Genomic DNA, 26,842 nt, shown 5'->3' with positions numbered 1-26,842 from the left:
TACCTGAAACCTGTTATCCAACGTACATTTTATTGCGGCGAAAGATTTATTATGTAGGCTCTTTTTCTTTATAAAAAGCTATAACATTTTTTTCTCTAATACTCGTCAAATTTGTATTCTTTAGAGTAAATGATGGAACTGGCATTGAAAATCGTGTATATATTCTTGTCGCGTGTCACTTTTTGACGGAAAGTAGACAGAAATAGAAATATATAGTAAACTGTAACAGAATTTGAAGCTTTAGGTGATTAATTGCAACAATTTTTTTTTAATTGTTGTTGCATTAAACTGAAAAAAAAAAAAAAAAAAAAAGTTTAAATATATTTTGTGGATTGCTGATAATCGGGCCCAGATTGGGCCGGGTGCGTATCATATATGTGATACTGGAGTAGAGAAACAGTTTATAGCCATAATCCAATGGCAACGGCAGCGAGGGTCACATTTCTTCTGCTTTCACCTCCAGCTGCACTCCCTTTGGTACGACCTAAACGTACGCGACCATTTGCCCACATTTCAACAAAGACCCGGCTCATTGCCTCTGCTTCTGCTGGTGCTTCAATGGCTTCCACTGCCAGTAAACCCAAAATCATAGATTCACATCTGCATGTGTGGGCATCCCCTCAAGAGGTAAGAGTAAAACCCACCAAAGTTTTGAACTGCTCTGCAAGTCTCTACTAATTTTTCGTTGATTTTTCTCAAGTTAATATGGTATTTGGAATTTCGGATTTTGTAGGCTGCGGATAAATACCCTTACTTTCCTGGCCAAGAACCCACTTTGCCTGGAGATGTCGATTTCTTGCTTCAGGTGTGATCATATGACTTTCATCAAGCTGTCTCTTCTGTGTGTATTTCTTGTTTGATCTAATGATATTTTAGTTGAAATTATATGATTGATTTTTTTCCATTCCAGTGTATGGAAGAAGCAGGTGTTGACGGTGCACTGATTGTGCAGCCCATTAATCACAAATTTGATCATTCTTTGGTGACAAGGTCTGTTTCCGTTTGATCTTTCTTCATTCCGATGTCGAAGTTATTCTTCTCCGATTTCTCCTACTATAGTAAGATAGATTACGTGAAATAATGTCGGTCACGTTTACAACAAAATCATGAAGCTTTAGTTGACATGTGAAAAATATCTGTATGGTACTCGATCTTATGTTTCGACTGTAATATCTTGACGGCTCAACTGCCAAATCGCAGCATCAACATTATTACTGTCATGTCTCACAGAATCAAAGTTTGTATCCCAATTCCCACCTAGTGAACTTTGCGTTCCCTGTAGACTTGAATTTCACAACTAATCAACTAAGGCTAATGGTCAGAAGTTCATCACGCCATGTCCGACACTTCTTAGTCATGCTCCATCTAAGTTGTATCTTCCACATTTATAGTTCTTTACAACATATCATTTAAGGTTATAGCCTAAACCTGATTGCTTTTATCTTGGGACAGTGTGTTGAAGAAGTACCCTTCTAAATTTGTCGGTTGTTGTCTAGCAAATCCAGCTGAAGATGGAAGTGGGATTAAGCAGCTTGAAAATCTCATTTTGAAGGTATTTGGATAATTTCCTATAATTTTAATGTTAATTGGGTTTTTCTCTAATGTCTTTAAGGAATTACCTTGACAAAATTTTCTCTTATGCTAGGATAACTATCGTGCTGTTCGCTTCAATCCATATTTGTGGCCTTCTGGTCAACAGGTAATTTAATTATTTTTGGACTTCTTTACATGTTTTAAGATGTACATATCCCGGTGAAACGCCACAGAATATGGAGTAAGTTCCTCCTAAAGTGATAACATTTGAGGGCTTCTGCAGATGACCAATGAAGTAGGAAAGGCAATGTTCTCTAAGGCAGGAGAACTTGGAGTACCAGTTGGTTTCATGTGTATGAAGGTATTCCTTATCCTTTCTTATTATCTTTGGAAAATTGGTTTGCAACTTTTTGTTCTATTACTCTCTGTGTGCGCGCGTCTGTGGGAGAGGGCAGGGAAGAGTTGGATGCTATTGGAGTTTCAGACGTGTTTATTTACTAAAAAAAATGGGTAATTCAGGGCCTCGGTTTGCATATATCAGAAATTGAGGAGCTGTGCACAGAGTTTCCATCAACAGCTGTATTGCTTGATCATTTGGCTTTCTGCAAACCACCAATGTGAGTTTTCCCATAATTTACCTTGCTATAAAGAATCAATGTTTCTGCAGACCATTTGCAACTCTTCTTACTTTAAAGTTCTTTTCTTGCAGAAACGATGAGGAAAAGCTTGCTTTCTCTGCACTTTTACAGCTATCCAGATTCCCACAGGTAAAAAGGCTCCAGAATACCTTCTCGTAGTTACATATCTGCTTACTGAGGAGAGTGAAAACGACTAGATTATCAGATCGGGTATAAAACAGAGTCACGAATCCTTGCAACCACTTTGGCATCTCTGTCCAATGCCTGTTCACTTCTCTTTGTTCCCCAACTTATAGTTCACCTACATTGATAGTCTGATTCTTAAGCATAACGTGATATTTTCGTGGCCAGGTCTATGTAAAATTCAGCGCGCTGTTCCGGGTGTCGAGAATGCCATTTCCATACGAGGATTTATCTCACTCGCTGTCCCAAGTCGTGTCGAGCTTTGGTGCTAACCGCGTCATGTGGGGCAGGTAGCCGTGTTTCACTTGTTTCTTTGGGTTGAAATTTGAAACAAATTGCTTCCTTCTTGATCGGGCAGGAAGCAGATTCTAAAACTAATAGTCTTCATTGCAGTGATTTTCCATTTGTTGTTCCCGAGTGTGGCTATAAAGGGGCCAAAGAAGCCGTTTCTCTCATTGTCAATCGAGTGCCGCTATCATCTTCGGAGTTGGAGTGGATCATGGGAAGAACGGCGTTGCAACTCTTCCGAAATCAATGGCTTTCCTAAGTTCAAAATGTAAGCAAATATGTGGCCGTGAAAGGCCGATAAGTGTGACAGGCCGATGAGTGTGACGGTAATCATACTGATATTATCCCAACTTCGACTACGTTTTAATTTCCATTTATACAGATGTATCATTGGATCGCCATCCTTGAAATCCAGATCGCTGATCAATCGATCTTTATGGACGGGGAGAAAAAATAAAAGAATTTTCACCCGGAGATGCTTTACATCGAGTGTTCTAAACCTATACGAGACTATGATGAAACGGAGATTTACACATAAATTACACAATAAACGGGCCTACTCATCTATGCGATGGATTTCGCCCATCATTATCCGGTTGCTGGTAACTTTAAAACCAAGGAGGGCAGGATCGATTTGCCTCCCTTTCTTTCCCTTCTTTTTGCCACTCCGGTTCCCTTGCATTGCATCTTCTCCCGCCGTTGCATGGGCATCCGTCGGAGCCAGCTTCTTGGTATTACTCTTAAGCATATCCATAAATGAAGCCTCTGACACATCAGAATCGCTGGCGGATGAAGTACGGCGAAATTGCATTTCTTTCTTTGAAGATGACGGCAAGGCATCTGGACCTTGGTTTACTGGATGAACAACGGGGTCTTGCCTCCCCCCTGTAGATTTCAGAAAAAAAGTATTTGTCAATCTGATTGTAATTGAGAATCTTCCCACATTGCCACAAAGTGTTAGAACAACGTAGGTGGAGCTATAAAGTTGTTAACCTTTGATATAAGCAACTAGACAGACCTCAAACCGGTCGTGCTAAGATAAGAAATAACTAGAGAGCTAGATGTACATACCATCTGGAGCGGCACTTGCACTTTTTCCTCGGAAGACTGGATTAGAGATCAGTTCTGACAATCCTTCGTGGGATGCTGAAGCGCTTGAGACAGGAGGTCGTCTCAGCAGAATATTATCTTGAGTTTTGGATGGGGCTGGAACCCTGTGGCATTGTACCGGAAAAAGAAAAGGAATTACTTCTATACATGCTCTGAAGAATTTACATAAGAATTTGGATGATCAAGACAAGGGACCAATAAGAGCAAGGTCATTTATGTACCGATCCCTGGTTGTTTCTTCGGCAAATGAATTACTTCGGCCAATCTTGTCGCTATGAAAGCCTACATTCCCCCATGGGAACAAGCAAAATTTAGAAAACCAAAACTCTTACATGAACAATTTTGAGCATTATGCACTGCGTCAATATTAAAAAGAAGCAACAAGAAATACCTGAAACACCAGATGACGAACGCATGTTAAGGGAATTTGCTGACCTCTCCTCATAATCTGGAGCAGCCAACCCTGCTTGTTCAACCATTCGTTCTTGAGTGTCAAACCCTTGTCCCCTAATGATCCCCTCATTCTTCATCCCACGCTTCCTTCCCTCCAACTCCGAAACCTCTTTACTGATAGAAGACTTACTAATCATGTTAGAATTTGTGTAAATCGGCTGACTCGTAGCATTGATGCCAGCCAAGAATGACTCTCTCTCAACCAATGCTCCAGAATCAGATCTATACACCAACTTTTCATTGCTTTCCATGCTGCTGGCCCGCTCTTCCAGTGGGAGCTCCATATGATTTGAACCGTACGATCCTACTCGAAATGAATTATTTAGACCTGCTTCTTGGTCTGAATGAAGACTGAATGGGTGACTTGAAGAGCTTGAACCAGAGTACATGCCAGATGAAGGCCTTTTATCAGAGAACAAGCCATTGTTGACATTCAATGACTCAGCAGGTTGATGGGCTGATTTTTTATGGAGTAACTCCATCAATAGTCTCTTTGAATGCTCTTCATTCAATCCATCTGACATCCATAAACCTCGATCCTGAGAAGGAATATTGATCTCTGACTCCCTTTTCTGCCGCTCAGCATTAATATGCAACTGCTGAAACCGAGAGTCCATCCAATCATTTTCTAGCTGTTCATTCTTCTCGGGCCAGTGACCCTCAATTGCATCCAAATGTGAAGCATGAAATTGGTTAGGAAGAGGGTGATGAGGATTATGAGAATGGATGCCAGATGAAAATGTTCCCAATTGACCACCCGATGGCATCCGTCCAAGGGAATCCTGCATATCCAAGCCCTGAGCACGAGCCATGGCATTTATAGCATCCAAGTTCATCCCTTGTGCCCCAGGCAGTGACATAGACCGCTCAAACGGATGAGAGCCAGGCTCATAAAACCCTTGCTGAAGTCGATCCTGCAATGAAAGATTACGGTCGAGTTGGCTAAGCTGCTCCTCATGGGATGGCCTCTGTTGCCTCTGATAAAAATCTAAAGGACTAAATCCGGAAGAGTGAGCTCGCTGAGCACCAGCATGGGTCCTCAAAAACTGATTTGATTCATCGGCTGGCCAGACAGAACCACCATGTCTGTCGTCTTCCATCCTCTGTCTCATCCCCGTTGGTAACTGCCTGGCTTGCATCTGATGTTCCAGTGATTGAATTTGTTCATGCTGCGCACGAGACAGTAGATCAAGAAAATCTGCTTGTGGTGGTGACTGACCAAACTTCGCTTGGACAAGCTGCTCCAAAGATGGATCAACATGCCTCGGAAAATGGTGAGACCTTTGTTGGAGTTCATGCATAAGGCGCTGCTCTAATAGAACCTGTTCAAGAACGTTGTTTGCTCTGACAGGATCAACGTGTGGCTGCCTAAGCGCAGGATCATGCATTTGACCACGCAGTAGTTGTTCAAGAAGCACCTGTTGCACTTGGGACTGCTGTTGCTCCTGTAAAAGCTTCTGCTGTTGATGAAACTGCTGCTGTTGCAGTTGCTGATGTTGCTGGAGCTGAGCCTCCCGGTGCTGTTGCATCTTAAGTGCCAAAAGATGATCCAGATCTGCTGAAGAATGGTTGGCTAACTGTTGGTGGATAAGATTCTGACTTGGCAAATGCTCTAATGCTGCATCATTCAAGTGTCCAAAGCTAGACAACATATTCCGCTGTTGGAGCTGCTGCTGTCGAATTTGCTGTGACATAAGCTGCTCCGCTAAATCATAATGACTGGGTTCCTGTTCCATGTGTGCCAATTGACGAGGGGCTACCATGTCTTGATACAGGTTTGAATCAGAGACTGCATTTTTTCTATGAACATCAGACCATGTCTCAGCAAGAATCGCTGTATCAGAAATTCCACTAAATGGAACAGCCCTCCCCATGTTCGAAGGCCTATTGGCTGGCTTGACTTGTTTTGTTTGACCGCCTTCTAACTCAGACCAAAGCAAGCCAAAGGGGTGCAACTTGTCATCATTCTGAATAGGCACACCAGATTCTGTCAGCTCAGTTGGAGAAGGAAGGTGGCCAATAGAATTTTCAATAGAATCATGAATGGTTCCAGAAGATCTTGCAGTAGAATAGCCGGTGGTTCCAGGTATTCCTGGAAACACAATATCTGGAAAATTAAAGATGAAATAGGATGAGATAAGGGAAATACCATCTGTCAGCACAATAAACAGACCAAAAAGAATTTATTATTACAGACAAACCTTCATCTTCTGCATAAAAATCATTAAAGCTTTGAGCCGTTGAATGTGGCAGTTGTAGTGGAGCTTCAGGATCAGAATTTCTAGGTTGAATATGCAGAGTTGAAAGGCTATTTAGATCAGTCAATGGCCGCCGTAAGTCATTCACCACTAATGTAGTCATTTCTGAAACTGGAGCGGAAGAAGGTAAGCTAGACTCTATATTCCCTAAGGAGCCACTTGATTCTTCTATATGAGAAGTTGGATTTACAATATTCCCTTGCGCATCCCAAACTTTCAGATGCGGCATGACCTCCCCCAATTCCATGAAAGGTGTTCCTTCAGGAGTATCCGCCAATCGAACAGGCAAGTCTGTCCCAAAAAACCCTTGTTCAAACCATGAAATAATGTCTACCCCCAAATATGGTCCCTGAACCGCCCCTTGAGGATCAAGGTAATACAAACATAAATCCTCAGGAGGGACATCCCTTTCTAACTCTTTCACCCGAGAATTATTATTCAGATTCTGCTCAGACGAGCCAAAAGCGTAGAGAGTATTTGAACCATCGTGAAGTTTTGATCTTAAGTCAGAAGTTGCAAACTCAATGTCATTCGACAAAGAATGGCCGTATAAAAAAGAATCTTCATTTTTCCTACTGCCACCATCAGTCTCAACGTCACTGCAGATACCATTACTTTTCCGAAATGTTTGAGAAAATCCATCAAGGTCCTTTTCTGCGCTAGATTTGGTTTCCCATTCTTTATGATTGACATCTTTTTCTGCAATAAAATAAGTACTGTTCAGATGTTCCAGTCAACAATACCTGCATACAGTTCAATACAACAGACAACATGCCAAATCAGAAATGAAATGCAACTCACCATCTACCACATTCCTTTGTGCACCAGAATTCCATGAAGTCCCATAATCATCAGCATTTGCAGAATCCTGCAAGATATTGTTCGTCTCTTCGGTGATGCTCGAGGGCAAAATACCCAGAACTCCATCAACAGCTTCCAAGTCTCCGCCACCTAGAGAATGAGTGTTTTACAAATTAGACATCCCAGTTCCAAAAATGGACGCAAATTGGGAACTATTGAGCTGAAAATACCTGTATTGTTTTCAGTTGATCTTCCCTTTCTAAATGAATTGTATATTACCCCGCTACTTGTAATCTTTCCCTTCCATATATCACTGAGGATGGCCTATTAGCAATACACGAACCAATTAAAAACCATAAAAGAATCAGTACATTAAAGAAAAATAATCCACATTCACAAGATGCCCAATCCTATCTCTTACCTCCTCTTCACCATCGGGGGCAAGAAAAGCTAATGGCTCCACAAAGCCCACTTGAGTTGTAGGAGGCGATTCTTCCATCTCATCTGGCATGGTAGCAAAAGATAGATCAAGCTTTCGCTGGCGATAAATGTCAAGAAGCTTTCCCCTTGGGTAGCAAAAACTATCAGCTGAGTGCCTAGGTTTCCCAGGAACACTTTCACTTTTTCCAGAAGGAGCAGAGCCAATAACACCTGCAGATGATCTCCCGACACCAGATGCCCTCCCTCTTCCAATGGTAAATCCCAAATTTGAACCCTCCACCCGTCCTTTTTCAAGTCCAAATCCTGGTGCAGCACGGTAAGCATTTGACCCACCAGAGTGAAGATCCCTATGGCGTGGCCTCCATTTATCCCGAGAATCTGACTCACGCTCAGAAGCTGAACGGTTGTTACCTCCAAGGGATTGATTGTCACTGTTACTGTGAGCATATTCCTTCTCCATATCTGTTTTCTTTTCAGTTCGAGTCTCCTTTTCTTTGTCTTCAGGACCCCACCTTGATGACCATTTGCTATCACGCCGTGCTTCATGTGCAGAAGTACGGCCATCATTCCACCTTTCAGATGCAGGCAGTGCCCTATTGTCAGTTGTGTCTCTCACTGGAACACTGTCGACACGGCGTTCTGGTTTCCTTCGGTCTTTTCTGCCACCAAGCAAGCTAGTTTCTCTTTCCTCTTCACGCCAGCGACGGCTACTTTCACTTTCAGTGGCAGGCCGCCTCCAATCTTTTTTGTCATCAGATCCTTCCAAACGCCAACCTTCCTTCTGGTTGCTATCAGTAGAGTTTCCAAGGGAACTTGGGCCGCGCATTTCCTGTAATATACAGCAAATTTAATGACTAGTCAGCTAAGTTGTGAATTTCCAAGTAATCCAGGTTTAAATGGCAGTAGATTGATTATATGTTGAGTTTCCACTATATGCAGATAAAATCAGAGTATGAAGAAAGCAGCTGCACAATTCCAAGTACAAAGTCTTTTTTTTTTCGGTAACAAGTACAAAGTCTTTCAATACGTCTAGAGGATTGAATTAACTACAACTCATCCTGATTCAGGGAGATAACAGAAGAACATATACCCAAAAAAAAGTCAATTAACACTAAAAGAAATTCAATCTCTAGAACACATACCAACTTAGACTCACTGGGTTTGGCATAAAGCCACTGGGGGGACAAAGGTATGCTCTCTGAGGCAGCTGGATCTGCAAAATTTATAAATTAGCAATACAAAATCAGATGAAAGTAAGACAAAACAAACAACAAATAGGGGAAGCAAAATATATTACTTAATCGACTCTACAGCTCATGAAATTAATGCTAAAAACTTGAACAAAGCTCACCTTTCAAGTCATCAGATGACCCAATAAGCACCTTTTCTTCATCATTTCCTCCAGAGGCTTCAACTGCCAAAACACGAACACATATTAACACACAAATCTATGTTTATGCTCTCATTACAAAGCCACTCAATGTTCCACACTAATCCAGTAATAAAGTCGCTGACCCCGTAACACTAGATGAACCATAAGGGAACTGTACATTTTTGTTAACTGCAAATAAAGATATAATAGTGGAACTGCAATTCAAATAGTGTTTCTGTCGAGGAGAGAACTATAGCAGCCATTAGTGAACTCCAACAAAAAAAATAAAAACTGTGAGAGCTTAATAATAGTAACCACTTGAACTACTACGAATACTAACTCCCTAGATTTGCTTTTTCATTGCACACCAGAATAAATCTCAAGAATTCTTGACATCCATGATTGCACTACAGTTGATCAGAAAAATATAAGTTCTATCTTTCATTGATTCAACGAAAAAATTTAAGCGTAAAAACTTTGTCATCGAAAGAGGCGATAACAATCAACTATTGAATATTTGATAAATAAATTTAAAAACAAATTGGAGCCTAATCTAAGGACTGTAGCACGTGCAAATTTCTTTACTTGATCTTAAAACATAAAGATCAATGAAATAAAGAACACAGAATCAATAGGATAATTCAATACGGCGATAGTAAAAACACGAAGGATTACAATACATTAGTGTTGAACGAGTTCGAATGCTAAAATTACAACAAAAAAATGAGAGAAGAAAAACTGATTTGAACAAAATCCAATACACGAAACATTCAACTAAAACGTAAAAATTCGAATAGCTCAAGATGCAGGAAGCCGAAATTAAGGAAGCTGATGCCGAGGGAAATCGAAAATGAACTGGTCCAATATATACTTAAACGCTCCAGATCAGTAACCACTCACCTCACATTAGCTTCACATCGATCAAATCCAATGAATACCCAAATGGAAAAAAAATTGAATTGCTAAAGAAATAAAATTGCAGAAGAAAACTGAAACGGCGGAAGTACCTTTGGAGGTCCAGGACTGATCGGAGGGTTTGGAGGAGAGGAGATCGTCGGGCAGATCGAGCTTGCCCTCCGCCATCGAAAAGTGAGGAAGTTGGAGGGAGGGGGAGAGGAGATCGAGAGAAGGAGAAGAAGCGCGCAGTGGATTGGAGCTCCAATAGAGAGAGAGGGAGATTGTGAGTTCAGGATTGAATTTTTGAAATTCAGAGAATCTAGGGTTTCGCAGAAGAGTTTTGTACAACGACACTGAGAGCGGAGAGAGAGAGAGGAGAGAGAGAGAGAGGTGAGAGAAGAAAAGGGTGAGTGTTTTGGGTGGTAGTCAGAACAGCCAAATCAACTAATCAAGTAAACGATTTCAGGTTGCTTGTTTAGTAGAATAAATAATAGTTTATTTAAAATTAAACAATGTTTTGAATTACATAATAAAAAAATTTAACGAAAAACTTCCGACATTGTTTACTTAAACGAACAATCATATTATTACACTAAAATATCAATTCTAGTACTATTAGTTTTTCTTAAATATAATATTAAATATTTCTCTTTTGGATTTTCAGCTTCTGGGGAAAAGGCGCAAAAGAAAGGTTCCATGACAAAACTGTCAAAAAGCCAACGAATTTTTTATTTTTTATTTATTTTTTGCTTTTGCGTTTAATGGCCGTCAAGTCAACTGCGAAATGGACTGAAACGCAGTGTCGTCGCAAAGTGAATACGTTGGGCTTGGTTCGAGTCTTGCATTCTATCCATCCCAAAACTAACCACAACACGGCCCATGAGTTATAATTTTGTTTTTATTTTTATTTATACAAACGAAATTTTTTTTTTTTTTTTTTTTTTTTTTTTAAGTAAACGATATTATCCACTTAGACAAAGTAGATATATGTTTTTTAGGTACAAAATAAACCAACTTTTTTTAATTTTTGATCAAATAGACGAATCAAATGATAAAAACACATGAGAATGAGAGCGTTGAGAACGGAAGCCCAACCAACTTACAAAATCAATGTCGCTAAAACACCAAAAGCATCAAATTTCATCAATCAAATAATTCAGTTTCCGAATGCTTTACAACAAAAGCCAAAATGTAAATAGGAATCCTTGCATTCTTAACTTGGTACTTGGACACGACATCTGTAGTCGCAGCAGCATGCCTTCTTCCGCACAGCGCCTTCTTCCTCTCTGCACACCCTCGCATTTCCGTGTGGAACAGTTTCGATGTGGGCTTCGGCTGCCGATTCCAATTCTGAAGACTGCAAATTCGGAGTCTCATCCGAATTTACAGGGGATTCGGATTGCAATTCTAGGTTTTGGTCGATTTGGGGACTTTCAGCAACAGCGCTGTCCACTCTCTCCTGCAAAGCAATCGCCTTTTTTATCACGGCCCTCCTGAGATCCCTAACTCCAGAATCGACGCCCTTCACCGAATCCAACTTCAACAGCAAGTTCATCAGCGTCTCGTTCACCCTCAGCCGCTCCTTGGCGTCCCTCCTTATCAATTCCACCGCCTCTCGCTTCGAAATCCGCTTCTCGATCTCAACGACCTCGACTCTGATGGCGGCGATCTTCCTCACGCTTTTCCTCACCAGAAATCCTCTGAACGCCTTCTGGATTTTCAGCGCGGAATCCGACCGGCTGCGCTCCGACCCGACGTAGTGGACCGGGATTGAGACTACCTTCGGCGACGGTTCCGCTCGGCGCTGGACCGGGACTTGCCTCGCGTTCTGATGTTGTGACGCGAAATTGGTCTGCGGGTACTGATGTTGCGGGGCGAAATTGTGCCAATGCCTTCTTAAGAATGGATCCATGGATGACGAGAATCTCGAAACCTTGAATGAAAACGACGACGATTTGACTGTTTTGACGAACAAAATTAATCGGGAAACTATTCTAATTTGATGATTGAGAAAAGAAGGGTTTGGGATATTTATATAGAAAAGGGCAAATTTGATCGAGGAAGGGCGCGAAAGTTCCAGAAGTTTCAAGTAATAAACTTGGCATGCTGACGTATATTTGTATAAAGTGTGGGAAACGCTCCCTTTTTTTGAATATGCTAACATTTCGGTACACCATCTATCATATTTGAAAATATAAAAAAATTTAATTAATTGCACTATGATATTTAGTGTACGTGTACCCGACATATTGAATATAATTAAAAAAAACAAGAGCAGTAAATCCAAGAAAATAAAAATATGTATTTTTAGATCAAACAAAGGAATTCGCAAATAAAAGAGCTAAATCTAGAGTGAATGGTGAGTTAGTTACCATTCTGCACACTTTGTTTGGCCTCTTGCCTACCCTTATTTTTATTTATTTTATTACCTATTAAACTGACAAATCAAAGAAGAATCAACGGTCAAAATTAAAAGGACCATACAGAACATAGAAAAATGTCTAATTGGATAAATAGTTCTCTTGGTGATAGGGCATTTGGAAAATAGCTCCCGTGGTGGTAAAAAAAAAAAAAAAAAATCGGATTTAAACCCTTGTAGTGAATTCCGTTAAGATTTAAACCTAAAAAACAAATTTCCGTTATCTTTGTGTTAACCCCAAAATCAAAACTTCATATTGCTGTGAATTTATGCACTCCCTTGATTGTGGCTCAATATAAATGCTTCAATGATTAATCTAATCAAGTAAAAATGTAATTCTATATTGATCCCTTGTGTTTTCTTTATTCCTAAATTGATTTCGTGCATGTTTTGGAGAGGAAGGAGGCTCTGCATCAGTTTGTAAGGCCCTCCTTGTCTCTATGATCTCCTCATTTCTGTGTTCTTTCTCATGATGTGAGATGACATTGAACAACCAGTAAGGCCCTCCTCCTCGGAAAAATAGGCGCAATGATTACTTGATTGAATTTGAAGATTCTTTCATCCATGAGTGAATTTCCAGTGAGCCACAAACAGGAGAAGGAACACCAGCGAAGGAGGAACACGATGAAAATGCACGAAAGTAACAACTGATGAAGGGGAACAAAACCTAACGGCACATAATGACTTAAACATAGCGAAATGCAGGAAAATGCATGAAGCCCAAATGAAGAGATTCATGATCCTAACCCCTTTCAAAAAAAAGAAACTTAACGGAAAAACTAAACGAAAATTTTGATTTTGGGTTTAATTCCTAACGAACTTCACCACAAGGGTTTAAATCCGAATTTTTTTATCACATGCTATCTTCTGAATATCCTATCACCACGAGTATTAGCTACATTGTAATGTTTGGAAATTGAAAGAAAATCAAGAACAAAGCTGAAGAGAGAAAGATCAACACAGAGAGTTTTACAGAGAGATAGATTTAGAGAGAGAAATATGCTTTTGTATTGATTGATGGAATGAAGGTTACACAACTGTTTTTATAAGGGAGAGCCTAACTACTCTAACCAACTTACTAACTGTATTGCTAACTTGTATACTTAATACTCCCCCTCAATCTCAACTGGGGAAACCCAGTTTGAGATTGGAAGAACATCTACAATCACTGAACACAATGTTGAACCATCTGCAATCTTGCAATCCCACACCAAAGTCTCATGAGCAACTCTTTTGACACACCAAATTCCATCATGTTTACCGACAAACTGGACTCCATCAATCAGCTTTTCAACAGGACATTTGAGAGGCTCATCAGCAGAAGGGGGTTCACCCTTCACAACTTTAGTAGTATCAATTCTTAGTACACGCTTTCCAAACCCAACCACCAAAACCTCTTGTTTATGACAGTGCCAACAAACTCGTGGATGAACAGCTTCCCCCTCTCCAACTATTTGAATAGCAATCACAACCTTTCCAGTGATTTGTGGCGTACCTTCTTCATCTGGACCTTTTGAAATTTTCCATACAAAGAGTCGTCCATCTACACTAACACTAGCCAAAAGGTGAACATCCTCGGCAAAGAAAGCCATGTCTGTGACCCTCTGTGTATGAGCTCGAAACAAAGATCTCAATGCAGTGTGTATATTCAACACCCGAATGTTGCCCTGCTACAATCCATAGCATATATACGACTTATTAACCGCAATTTGGCGGCCAAGCACAAGCTGAGGATCCGAACCATACTTGGTTATGGGTGTAACTTCGAGCTGAGGTTGAACCTCACCCTGCAACCTAACGTCCACATCGTAAACCACGTTATTGCCAACCAAATGCAGGCCTTTCGGTAGCTTATTGCTGGGCATTCGAATCCATCTGCCTCTCGCAGGAGTTTCAATCGAAGAACAGCTTCTTATAAAATTGTAACACACCCTCAGGCCGGTTATAACAACTTCTTGCGGGATTACCCTTCGTGGGATTTACCGTCAACAACTTCATTTAACATTGGCTTCGGCCTTTAAACAAAAAAATAACAAACTATAGTGTGGCATCGGCCTTAACTATAGCACCACGAGATCGCCCTTTGTGGATTTTACCAAAATACAACTACTCTTAACAGTGGCATCGGCCTTCACAATTTCAACAACAGAAAATCAACATCTAGGTAGGATTACCCTTCGTGGGATTTACCTACTTACATCACGGAATTACCCTTCGTGGGATTTACCGTTTACAACTTCATCAAACTTCATCGTATAACCGGACTTACTGTAGATTCATGCTAACAATTGAGTTGGTTAGACTCGACATTATAGGCTGTAATAAGGAAAATACTGCACCACTCCTCAGTTAGCTGCTGAACAATCTTCTTAGACATTACATTTCTGAATTTTGACACAAACCATAATCGGAACAACCACAAAATTGTACATACCAGAATGCAAGAATTCAAACGCATTTTTCCAAATATATCAAGAGTTGCAGAAAGATCAAACCCAATAACTTTGCAGACTATCAGTGAAGCAGAGAAAGAACTTCTCGAAAATTCTGAGCTTGGCATTTCGTCAAACACTTGGGCTGCAAATAGGTCTAAACATTCTTCCATACCAGAGAACAGAGCACATATCAAAATTGAAATTTTATATATGAACCATGGATGGCGAGAGGTCCGTGAGCTCTGCATCCCCATTCACCCATCAAATCTTTCAAGAAATTAAGAGAGAGAGAAAACCAGAAATCTCTATCGTTCTGGAACCCGAAAATATGAAGAAATACGCGAAGATGGTGGTGAAAGACGGAGAGAAGTCTCTGTGAGATTAATGCTTCTTGCATTGCGTAATCAACCCTTTAAGTCGATAGAGTTTTGGGAAAGAAAATTTTCTGGGAAAATGTCAGATTCCGGTGAACAAGGGGCAACAATGTCCGGGCAAGTTTCCGATTCCGATGAACAAACAGCACCAAGTTCTGCGCAATTGCCAGATTCCAGCGGAGAAGAAGCACAAGATTCTGGGGAAGCAGCACCAAATTCTGAAAGCCCAGATCCCAGCGAAGCAGCAGAAGATTCTGAGGAAAACACCGAATCCAGCGAGCCAGTACCACCAACTCCTATGAATACACCGGCTTCCAGTGTAGGAGAAACCGCAGGGGAAAAGAATTTTGATTTCGAGGATGTAAGAGCAGCACTTGCTGAGACTATTCCGGGTTTCGTTGGACAACAAGCACACCAAGACTCTGTCCGATTTGTATCTGGTGACAAATTTTCGGATTTCGGAACACCCTCAACATCTTGTTCTCTGAGGATTCAGCCCATGCTAAGAATCAGATTCAAGAAAACCCGGAACGAAAGTATTTCTGGCATTCGAAGCAAGAAACGGAGAAAGAACCCAGGAACAATCACAGAAGCACCGAAAATCTAATGAAAATTTGGAAAGAAATTAAGCTATATACAGATGAAAACTAATAGGAAATGGAACCACCAAAATCAATGGCGTGAGCCTAGTGGCTCTGATACCATATTAGCTACATTGTAATGTTTGGAAATTGAAAGAAAATCAAGAAGAAAGCTGAAGAGAAGAAAGATCAACACAGAGAGATAGATTTAGAGAGAGAAATATGCTTTTTGTATTGATTGATGGAATGAAGGTTACACAACTGTTTTTATAAGGGAGAGCCTAACTACTCTAACCAACTTACTAACTGTATTGCTAACTTGTATACTTAATAACGAGGACCATTTATCCAATTAGGCCTAAAAAAATGCATAAATCAGTTCTCGTGTTACAAACCTGTGTTTCTCTTTTCAAATGCCAATTTTATTCAATCAACGGGCACTTACAACACTTCAAAGTTTCAAACTTATTTCCCTGATGGACAAACTGATATCGTTTATGGCATTCGTGTCTCTCGTTTCTCTTCCCTCCTATGTTCAATAAACCGACATCTCCTACTTCTAGCATAGCAGCATACTGTCGTGAAGTGACCTCTTTATCCATTGCCTCGCGTGTGGCGTATCTTGAGCGTTGAGCCTAAAGAAAGTTCATTCTACTTGGTATTTTGATCCCTGCCCGCTTCAGAATTTCTGCGGAAGCTTGCTTTGCCTTTGCAAGAACTTCTTCCTGTCCAGTTATAATTGGCACCCGTCAGTAAACAATGAAATTTTAGGGCCTGGCTATCTGCTATTAGTCTTCATATGTATGTCTAACAAGCGAAAAGTATGACAGAATACCTCATCCACGTTCAAAATCTTCTTATCCTTCATAATCCACAGACCATTGCACATTACAGAGACTACATTTTCGGTTCGCATACTGTACACAAGGCTGGAAATGCTGCATTGTAGCAAAAGGAAAAGATTAATCTACCTGAATAAATGGCTACGTTGCAGACAAACAACATGAATTTTGTTTTTTTTTTTTTTTAATACAGATTAGATTGGAACCAGATCCGCTGAAAAGCCAAAAACTGCCTTAGATAATCATGGTTCCAACAAATTGCCATACATTTACAAATCAATATCTATGCCACTGCTCATGGAAACTGTCAAAAAAGAAGATCAGCATGACTTTTCATAACAAAATGTGGCATGGATACAGATGTAGTTGATCCTTCTTCATATTTAAAGTTTAAGGGTGTTTGATTGAAATAAAATTACTGCATATGATTCCTTCGGGGATGGTTCTTACCTGTCATGGAGAGGAACCATGGTCCAAGAGGAAGGATTGATAACAACCAAGTCAGCCTGCCAAATCATGGGAGAAGGAAGCTAATCAGCCTCGTGTTTAAAATTCGTTGAGATATGCACAAATGTGTATGGTATGCCTTTACTTAAAGAGAACGCTGTATAAGAGATGAAGCAGATTGACAAGATAAACTAATTGGAGCTAGCCAAAAGTCCAACCTTTTTCCCGACCTCAAGGGATCCTATTTCATTATCCCAAAGTACTGATTTTGCACCATTTATGGTCGCCAACTCAAGAACTGTTTCAGCAGGAAGAGCAGTAGGATCAGTAGTTCCATTTGTATGAACTTGCCGTCCTTTGTTAATCAGAGAAGCCAGGTACATCTCATCAACTGCAAGGAAGTAAACTATCCATAAATTTCGAGGTCCAACCATCAATTTTTCAATGTGCAAACCCCCAAATAAGGAAAAAATGCAAGAGTGGGCGATCAGAATTTCCACCTATGCTCATTCTATTATTCGAGGGTGCCCCATCTGTTCCCAAAGAGACACAGATGCCAGCATCCAGCATCTCTCTAATAGGTGCAAATCCAAGCATTCGCATCGCAGCAGCAGGGCAATGAGAAACTTTGACCCCGCCCCTTGAAAGACAATCAATCTGAAAATACAGAATAACGGCTCCATACCAACTAACAAGTTTTGAACCACCAAAGTTATTGATGAACAAGTAATACAATAACATACATAACACTCCAGAGGCTAAAAAACTCATGATATCTTACTATTAAACACACACAGCTGCATCTACTCCTATTCTGTATATAAAATAGCACGAGCAAGAAAAACTGCAACTCACCTGAGAAGGATTAACCCAAACTGTGTGGGCAGCTAGCAAATTGTTCTGGAGAAACTGTATACTCTCCAAGTGTGTTACCGTTCCATGGTCAACTTTTCGCGTCTCTGTCACAAATTGATTCTCGTATGCTATCTCTGCAACATGCTAAACAATTGAAAACTTGAACTAAATCTATGTTAAACTTCAAAATATCTTTGAACAAGTCCAAAATGCTGGTAGAGTTAGTTGAGTATTATACCATGTGGATTCCAGTTTTCAGTTCCTTGGCAGTGTCTCTTGTTGCAAGCAGCAAATCATCAGTTGCATTCATAATCTGCCTAATTCCTAGCCACACTCTGATGCGCCCGTTTCCGGTGTTATGGTGCTTCTTGTAAAGCTCTTTCTGAGACTGTCCTTAAATGTGTGCGAGCAGTGAGTGTGTGAGGACATTAACTTAACAAAACCAACAAAAAAGTATGAAAGAGCTTAGAACTCAAGTTACCTGGATGCAATCACCGGCGCTCCGGCCTGCCCAAGACTTGGGCAGGCCATCACCTGAGTCCATGGTGGACTCAGCCAAACACGCCCTTAACCCCAGCAACTCCACCGCCCTCGCCATTCCCGACACATGTTGCCCTCCTGCTTCAGCAAAGCAAGTTACCTGTACAAACAAAAAACCAATTCCGCATACGTGGATTAGGCCAGTTGCTCGCCCGAGTTCAAATCCTCCTCGCTTATAAATTAAAATAATTTAGAATATCGCCTAGTTAGAAAGAAAAAACTTACACCAGAGTGGATGAGCTCTATGCCACAAAGCAAGGTGGAAATGTATGAATCTTCCTCGCTCATGTTGGACTCGTAGGGCCAAATCCGATCGTGCAGCCACGTCATCAAATCCACATCATCTGCGATCCCTCTTCCCAGTTGCTGCGACGTGTGCACGTGCGTATTGATCAGTCCTATTATTTTCAACATTTCCAATTATTCCCGTCTAACATTGCTTTTCAAAACTTGGAAGTAAATAAATAAGCAGAGAAATTGGGGATCGGAGAGTGGAGCAGCTGACCAGGGAGGACGATTTGGCCGTTGAGATCGACAACCCGGTGGGCGAGAGCGGAGAACTGGCGGAGTATATCGGAAGACTGACCGACGGCTCTGATCGCGTCTCGCTCGATGACGATCCCGCCGTTGCGGAAGACGTGGCTGTCGGAATCCATAGTGACGATGGTAGCGTTGTGAAGTATAGTCACTGCTGAGGCGGAGTTGGTCGGAGACGACATCGTTTTCTCAATCTTCCGTCGCTTTTGAATTCGTTGAATCTGATCAGTAATCTGAAGGTCTGCAACTTCGGAAAGGAATTGGATAAAGATAAATTTTTTTATTCCTCAATAAACACGTTCTTGAATCGATTTATTTATTAATGAATTGGATGTCAGCCGTTAGCTTGTTGCTGGCTGGCGGGGTTTTCAGTTGGATGCTGTTACTGTTACTGTTAGACTATCTAGTTTGTTTGTTTGTTTGTTTTTTTTATTTTTTATTTTTATTTTATTTTTATTTTTATGAAAGGTAAAATTTGTTGATAACAAACATAAACAAAAGCCCATAAACACAACAAAACCGAACAAAAGATGGGCCTCCAAGACAACAACCAAACAACCGAACCCGAGGGTCATGCCCAAAAAGGAAAAGCACATAAACTATATGAACTAAACCCTAGCCTCTTGGTACCCCCGTCGTGGCCAAAGTACTCCATGGTGACCACAAGCCAGCTTCCCAACCAACATCGGAGATGAAATCCAACCAAGCCCCAACAAAAAGAGAAGACGCCGTCCTTAATCAAGCTCCACAAAGAATCAATTTGTCGCCACCAATGGTAGAAAACATGGGAGGAAGTCAGTGGATCCACTGACAACAGTGTCGAGACCAACACATGGGTGGAAGGTGGTGGTGCGAACACCCGAGCAGAAGATCTACACACCTTCTGATAAAGCCGTTGAAAACGGTGGAACAAGGTGGAAGCAGATCGGTTCAAAAGTGAAATCGAGAGAGGCCGAACCAAGTGGGAGAGAAAGAAGAAGAAAATAGTGAACGCATGGAGAAAGGCAGTGGGGGGAAGAAGATAAGGGAGATCGGAAAAAGAAATTTTATGATCGGAGCAAGGAAGGGTTAAAATGGAAGAACAAGGGTTGGGAAACAGAGGGGAAAACCAGGAAAAGCAGAAGAATAATGGGTTGCCACCGACCTTCACCTCGTCAGCACTGTTTAGTGATATTTTATTTGTAAGTGCATGATATTGGGTTTGATTTTTATAATAAAGTTTCAACGTTGTTTAATTATTATACTAGCCTAACTATCACGGGATAGCCAGTGGTTGGGATAAATTTTAGGTCCGTATTCTACTGTTACGTTTGGGTTTGATTTCAAGTGCTGATGAATCACACGATGATGATTAATAAGAGATTGGGCTCCTAAAAAGATGAACTGCCGTGGTGGAAAAAAAAAAAAAATTATTGTACTAGCCCAAGCCCACACACATACGCGCATGACAATTGGCCTTTCTATATTAGAGTATGTTTTTTCAATTTTTATTTAAATTACTAATTTATATTTTTATTAAAAAAAAAAGAAATGAAATGAAGCAAAAACATAAAGTCACCCCTGTGAGAGTTTTTAATTTTTTCATAAAGTTTTAAAATTAAAATGTGGTGAATTACTTTATCTCTTTTTGGTTCAATTGTAATTTTTTTTTTAATTTTCAAAGAACAATATATGGTATTTTGAATGTCTCACCATTTAGGGTGCTTTCTTTATTTATATAGATAAGTTGATAACAACTCTTCATATGTCATTATTTAAAACAAAATCATCATTTTTTCTTCCAATAAACTAGGGAGACCACATAATTATCATATAGTATACAATCTCATGTTGCAAGTGATTTATACCAACATTTAATGAGAGAAATTCATTATTAGCGTGACATGTACATATCACTTACTATTAATGCGCAAAATTTGCATGCCAAACCCAGATGAATCCATGTGGACACTAACAGACTATAAACCCAACAATCGAAAAAATATAACCCTTGATGGGCTTTTGGATATGTACTGGATTAAAATGAACAAAAATATAAGTGGTTCACTTCATAAAACTTGTGTTACATTCACTGTGTTGCTTGAATTTTGTTGATTAGAAGACTAAAAATAGCGGTCAGCTAATACATCAATTTCACTCTCTCAAATTGTCCAACCCCAACATTGGGGGTTCTCACTCCTTTATATAGACCTCCTGTAAAACCCATTTATTGGGTCCTTCCCACTGAGTATTTATGTGCCACTCCACATAGACTAGCTAGCTAACACCATTTTACCTGTCAACCCGACATTCGGGCATGAAGTGACTGGTGTCCAGTCGAATGCATGTCGGCCCAAAATAAAGTAGCCTATTTCCCCTAATCGGCCTTGGTTACTTAACCCAATCTCCCCGAATGTCGCTCCGACCCACTTCGTGTCCCATCCTTGGTCTTCATTGTTGTTTACAAGTCGCCGTGTGGCTTGAATGTCATCTTAGTGGACATTTCTCTTGAAATCCGTATCGTAATATTGTCAGTCAGCCCACGTGCTCAAGTTGGCGGCCACTCAACGTTCAACCCAATAGGTCAGTGTTCATCGTGCGCGAACACGCCCTTTTACAAGTTTCCTAGCCCTTGGGTTTCTTTTTAGGGCTTTTTCCCAATCTGGTACTTATCTTTGGGCCTAAAAGTGGTTAATGTTAAAACTTACCACATCAGATATTGTACACCAATGTAGTTTAAAAGTATGGTCTCCCTCACATTTTATTTTTTGTTAATGACGTTTTATCATTCTTCCCCTTGATAATGATCCTATCTTCTTCCTTCTTCTTTTTTTTAACTCAAAGTGATACTATTTTGTTACATCAAATGTAGTTCGGTGCAATTGGAAACTACTAGACTCGCCACCTCCTCGTCAAACCACAAATTACAATCTTCGAATTATATCAGAAATAAAAGCAAGAGGCTCTTCAAATCGTCTTTTATAATCTTATGTGAAGTACAAATCGAGCAAGGCGATGTGAAACATTGTTGGCGTGCTGATGCACGCATGTAAAGCCATCTCCGGTGATTTAAAGTAACACTACATTCCCGTCCTCAATAATATGTCCGTAGAAGGACAAAAAGGGGCCCGAACTATACAAAGCAGAAACAATGTAGAGAGAATCACTTCAAAAAGATATATTAGAAAACTCCAAAGTTACCATCTAAATCACCACGTGCTCTACATCTTGTAACATAGTATCTAAGAAAGACCCATTTTCATCTTGCTTGCAAAGCTGTTGAAATGAAATTTTGAGCTGAGTTACATAATGTGTCAGTCATAATTCAACGTCAAACTCGTTATTTATATTTATGATATTCCGTTTACAATTTACAAGCGAAAATAAATGAGAAATGGTTTTCAAACACCTTTTTTCTTCTCTTACACTAAACTTTTTATGTATTCAATCTAAAAACAAAAGGTTATCAAATATGTGTAAAGAGAGAAATAAAGTGTGAGCAAAATGACACCACAAATAAATGTAGATAGCGCTAAAAAGACTAAAGTACCTTATCCCAAGTCAATGTTGTTTGGGTTAGTGGAGTGGGATGAAGGACCTAATCCTAAGACCATCTCCAACGGTTGGGCTAAAAGCTAAATTTTTTAGTCCGAAAAATTTAGTTTTTAGCCTAGAAACAGCTTTTCTGCTTCAACCATTCTAGCCTAAAATTTTAGTCCAGGATTATTAAAGAATGAACTTAGGCTATTTTTTTTTGGTAAATTAATTTTTTTTTTAAATAAATATGTAGACTATCGTAAATTAATTTTATGAACATTTTAATCTAAAAAAATTTAAATTCCGATAAATATTGGGTGGAGTCCACTCCGATTTTTGGGCTAAATTTTGGGGGAAATTTGGCATTGGTTTAGCATTTAACATTTAACCCAAAATTTCCCCTTTGGTTGGAGTGAGTTTGGGGGGAAATTTTGGGGAGTAATTCAGCTTTTAGCCCACCATTGAAGTTGGTCTAAGAGGCCCATACAAGGTAATAATAAACAGCCTTTAGATGACCAATAGAGGTGGCTTCACAGCAAAATCAGCTTTCCGTAAAATATGAGAGAAGCTTGAAAAGAATTCCACTCCGGCCTTGGCCTCGAATGCAGTCAATAACGAGCATTCAAACTTTGCATGGAAGTAGTCAGTTTCTCATATCTTTCGATTCCAATAGCTCTGAAAAAACCAAAAAAAAGAAAAAGAAAATCTTGGATGCATTGCACATACAAGTTTTAGGTGATGGTGAAACATCCAAACATATCGATATCAATTTAGTTGACGGATGTAACACTCCCTTTCCCGTAGGGCATTAAAATTTCAAAATGTCAATGCTCTGCAAGCAAAGGAATATATTTAAAAAAAAAAAAAAAACACTAGTTGTCTATTGTTTTGGTCTGAAAAATTAGTAAATTAATTAAAATGTATTTGTTATATGAATTTTGACGGAAAAACAAAAGCATGATTGAAGTCTAGTTGTATTAAAAAACCGAGTCTATAACAATTCCAATGACTGACGAACTCCAAATAAATATTATATGAAAACCAAATTAACAAAATGAGGACGAAATTAAAAACTCCAATGTCAACTTTGATGAAAATGGAATGCGTGGTGGTAGTGGCCTAATGGCTAATGTCAACTGTGAAAGGTCCATATATTGCTAAATTAACTAACCAGCTATTATTGCTGATTAAGAATTCATAAGACAAGCTTTTATCCAACTAAATTAAAATCAAGCGTATAATTCATATTAAACAAAGATTTAAAGCTTGTTAATTTATAAGAAAAGCTTCAAATTTAACATTTGCAGCATTCATTTAGCGAAGAGTTCCTTAAAAAAAAAAAAAAGAAGGAGACAACAAAGGGAGATTTAAACTCAAATACCGAAGAGAAGAGATGCTACTTTAGCCGACTTGCGTCAAAGTGCAAGTCTACAATGAAGTTATGTATACTTCATTTGTATCCTCTCATGCATTCATCATTCGTTTCACCAATCCAAAACAAACTACAAAAAACTAACAAAGATAGTGTGCAGTCAGGAAAAACGGCAGCTACTTCCTTTCCAGTACAGTCCCGACTGCTGCTTCACAAACTAATAAACATGGTTTAATATTTCGACCATACAAATAGTATTTCGATGAAAGGGAAAAAAAAAAACAACGGTTTAGTATTAATTACATTAGATATGCTGTTTTGTTGCTAAATTACGTGATCAAATGTGTTTAGGTATAGTCTCATGACTATCAGCCAAAGAAGATAATGAAATGTTACTATCAGCCAGGCCACCCATATATCTACCGACCTTAAACCGTTATGCTTAACGGTCTGCTTAGGTGGCTAATCAAATTTAAAAACAGCCTTTTGTTTTCGGATTACATAGTTGAAATTAATTAATCATTTGGACTGCAAATGCTTATGCATATTCGCCCCTTGAATTATTCTTTTTGGGGTCAATTTTCGCCCCTTAGTTTGTTTGCAAGTTGCTACCAACCTTATCAAGAAATATTGAAATTTATATCGTATTCTTACTAAAATATAAATTCCAGCCTTATTTTACAAGATATATTACGTACCCATGAACATGATGCATGGTTTGTACTTCTAGTGATCATTGCAAATAACAATTTGTAAGCTTAGTTGTTTGTAGATTTTAGCCTGCCAAAGAGAGTACTTGCTGATTAAAAGCTAAGAGCAACTAATTAAGCAGGTGACCGAGAAGAGATTTAATTAATAGATATTCAAAATACAAAACATAACAAAAGATTTATATATTACAAAGATAGCTTGAATTTCTTTCATCTCCTTATTCTCTCCGATCCTAATATTTAACAATTAAAGTTATTGACATATTGCAAGACTCAAGAAATCTAAAATCCCACAAATTATACATCAAACCCATATATTTTATCATCAACCAAGCAAGCTATCAGTTTTGTAAAGTGCTAAATATGCATTATAACTAGAACTGGTTGATGGCAACCATCCTAGACGGGGTAAGATGATGGTATGAGCCATAACGCTTAGCCAAGCCACACCCTTGAGGAACCTTTTGGTCACCACAATCGTCCATTTCCATCAAAACCTTGTAGAATATCTCAACATTACAAGGAAGCACAAGAGGACCTCGACTGTCATACCCAAATTCAGACTCGGCTTCTTCAAGTAGCATCTTGAAGAGAGGATGGTTTGCGTGTTCCGTTTTGACCACAAACCTTTGCTTTTGGGAACCGACATAGACTGTAAAGCAGCCTTCAGGAGCCACTTGGCGCTTGCTCGCACGCTTTTTCTCAGGTATCCCGAGGTTGATGTTCGGGCATGACTTGCTCTTGGTGGTCAGAGCAGGCACCATTCCATGAATATTAGTAGGACGACCCCGGCCTATTGATTTGCATCGCTTCCAGGTTTCGGTTATCAAGCCCATCTTACCTTTTCGTGAACAAGAATTATTGAAACTGAACAACGGATAGAAAAAAGATTTATATGCTGATGTTGGGTTTCAAAAACAACACACAACACCACCCTCCATCAATTTAGTTTGAAGGAGAAACGAGAACTTTGTAATATGAACAATATAAACAAAGGGCACGAAAAAATTGTGAAATTACAGGATCGGATATGTGTGGAATCAACCCCTGTCGTAGACCAAATAAACCATGACTTTCACTCTTGGAATCACTGTGTTACTCATACTTTTTCAATGAATAAACAAGTGAAGGATCATGCAAAATATGAATGAAGCGATCGGAAAAGAATCACAAGGATTCAAGTACTGGTGGTTGTGCTTGGTTTTCAGGAATGCCAGGAGGGCGAGGGAGGATACAAAGGGGAGAGGAAGCAGAAAGATAAGCTATCTAGGTACAATTTGCGTCTTTGATGGGGCAATCTTGGCATGGAGAGGGTAGTATATAAAGCCCACATGCATCATTGTTTATTCATAAATGTAACCACTTGTCAACGGTAGGCATGCCTATTTTTCTATATGTGAATACATCAAGTTATATCTTCAGCCAATAGCGTAATATTATGTGTTTAATATTGTTAGTTTAAGATATCTTAATGACGTATTGAAAATGTAAGTGAGTCCTCCCAAATATATAGATATAGGAATACGTACGAATTTACTCATATTATTATTACTACCTGTACAAATAATTTGCCACATGATCTCTAACTACAATCATGAATTGTATTGTTCGGATAAATTTGGTATTTTTCGTATTAGGTATCTTAAGTTTAAGCCTCTACAAATATAGCTTATAAGTTAGTCACAATGTAATCTTAAGAATCATGTCCTCTTGTCAAATTTGTAGTGTTTTCTTTCATTTTGAGTAATATACTTTAGTTTTTGAAATTCGTTCATTTCTCGGTATTCTAATTTTTAATTCTAGAACTGATTACAAATATTATATCTATGTGATAGTTTGAATTTAAGATTTCAAGGACAAAAAAAATTAATGGTGGGCTACGTCAAAATACACTTGAAATTGTGTGGGTGTGAGCTAGTTAGAGTCTACACCATTACTGACGGTGGTAACAATTTTTTTTAATACAATAATATATTTACACTAAATTTGAGACGAAATCTCAATTCGGATTGACTACCTATTCAGTGTTCATATATGGCAGATGATCATTTGCTGGTAGTGGTATGTAAAAGCAAAGGTTCTCAATATTAAGTACGCGTATTCATTATTCATTTGTTGACAGTTAAGAAAGCTAGCATTTGAGTTAGTAAATCTATATATGATGACGGCTCAGAAGAAAGCTCCAAGCAGAAAATATATATACCTCCCTTCGATAAACCCTAATCCATTCTATGTATCAC

General features: G+C 39.3%; 6 protein-coding genes across 6 annotated transcripts; 2 read left to right on the top strand and 4 right to left on the bottom strand.

Annotated features, from left to right (window-relative positions):
- Positions 1-402: 402 nt before the first annotated feature.
- Positions 403-3,043, top strand: LOC103961499. The gene is made up of 10 exons (XM_048574726.1): positions 403-627; positions 734-805; positions 911-990; positions 1,453-1,552; positions 1,646-1,699; positions 1,817-1,894; positions 2,053-2,150; positions 2,243-2,300; positions 2,523-2,644; positions 2,748-3,043. Exons 1-10 carry the CDS (start codon positions 418-420, stop codon positions 2,899-2,901), a joined length of 1,026 nt encoding a protein of 341 aa, XP_048430683.1. The 5' UTR covers positions 403-417; the 3' UTR covers positions 2,902-3,043.
- LOC125472828 (protein ESSENTIAL FOR POTEXVIRUS ACCUMULATION 1-like) lies at positions 2,964-10,366 on the bottom strand. The gene is made up of 11 exons (XM_048574727.1): positions 10,085-10,366; positions 9,057-9,119; positions 8,848-8,918; positions 7,686-8,534; positions 7,495-7,588; positions 7,265-7,414; positions 6,407-7,162; positions 4,144-6,312; positions 3,974-4,034; positions 3,714-3,856; positions 2,964-3,527 (listed from the first exon to the last, which is right to left on the bottom strand). Exons 1-11 carry the CDS (start codon positions 10,158-10,160, stop codon positions 3,199-3,201), a joined length of 4,761 nt encoding a protein of 1,586 aa, XP_048430684.1. The 5' UTR covers positions 10,161-10,366; the 3' UTR covers positions 2,964-3,198.
- A 719-nt stretch (positions 10,367-11,085) lies between these two features.
- LOC125472827 (BAG family molecular chaperone regulator 5, mitochondrial-like) lies at positions 11,086-12,008 on the bottom strand. Its single transcript, XM_048574725.1, has one exon. It carries the CDS (start codon positions 11,884-11,886, stop codon positions 11,188-11,190), a length of 699 nt encoding a protein of 232 aa, XP_048430682.1. The 5' UTR covers positions 11,887-12,008; the 3' UTR covers positions 11,086-11,187.
- A 3,273-nt stretch (positions 12,009-15,281) lies between these two features.
- On the top strand, positions 15,282-15,809 carry LOC125472823 (pre-rRNA-processing protein ESF2-like). The gene has a single exon (XM_048574710.1). The coding sequence runs from the start codon at positions 15,282-15,284 to the stop codon at positions 15,807-15,809; it is 528 nt and encodes a 175-aa protein (XP_048430667.1).
- Positions 15,810-16,135: 326 nt separating this feature from the next.
- LOC125472834 (5-methylthioadenosine/S-adenosylhomocysteine deaminase-like) lies at positions 16,136-20,427 on the bottom strand. Its single transcript, XM_048574747.1, has 10 exons — positions 18,973-20,427; positions 18,693-18,865; positions 18,409-18,567; positions 18,166-18,315; positions 17,928-18,071; positions 17,573-17,729; positions 17,291-17,463; positions 17,076-17,131; positions 16,619-16,721; positions 16,136-16,508 (listed from the first exon to the last, which is right to left on the bottom strand). The coding sequence occupies exons 1-10, from the start codon at positions 19,184-19,186 to the stop codon at positions 16,419-16,421; spliced, it is 1,419 nt and encodes a 472-aa protein (XP_048430704.1). The 5' UTR covers positions 19,187-20,427; the 3' UTR covers positions 16,136-16,418.
- A 4,298-nt stretch (positions 20,428-24,725) lies between these two features.
- LOC103941017 (indole-3-acetic acid-induced protein ARG7-like) lies at positions 24,726-25,890 on the bottom strand. The gene has a single exon (XM_009351202.3). The coding sequence runs from the start codon at positions 25,436-25,438 to the stop codon at positions 24,977-24,979; it is 462 nt and encodes a 153-aa protein (XP_009349477.2). The 5' UTR covers positions 25,439-25,890; the 3' UTR covers positions 24,726-24,976.
- Positions 25,891-26,842: the final 952 nt, after the last annotated feature.

Source organism: the organism of the source record quoted next, unplaced genomic scaffold (genome assembly GCF_019419815.1).
Source record: "Pyrus x bretschneideri cultivar Hongxiangsu unplaced genomic scaffold, Pyrus_bretschneideri_v1 Contig74, whole genome shotgun sequence".
Lineage (NCBI taxonomy): Eukaryota > Viridiplantae > Streptophyta > Magnoliopsida > Rosales > Rosaceae > Pyrus > Pyrus x bretschneideri.
The sequence above is the reverse complement of the archived record's forward strand: the minus strand, read 5'-3'. Positions and strand labels throughout refer to the sequence as shown.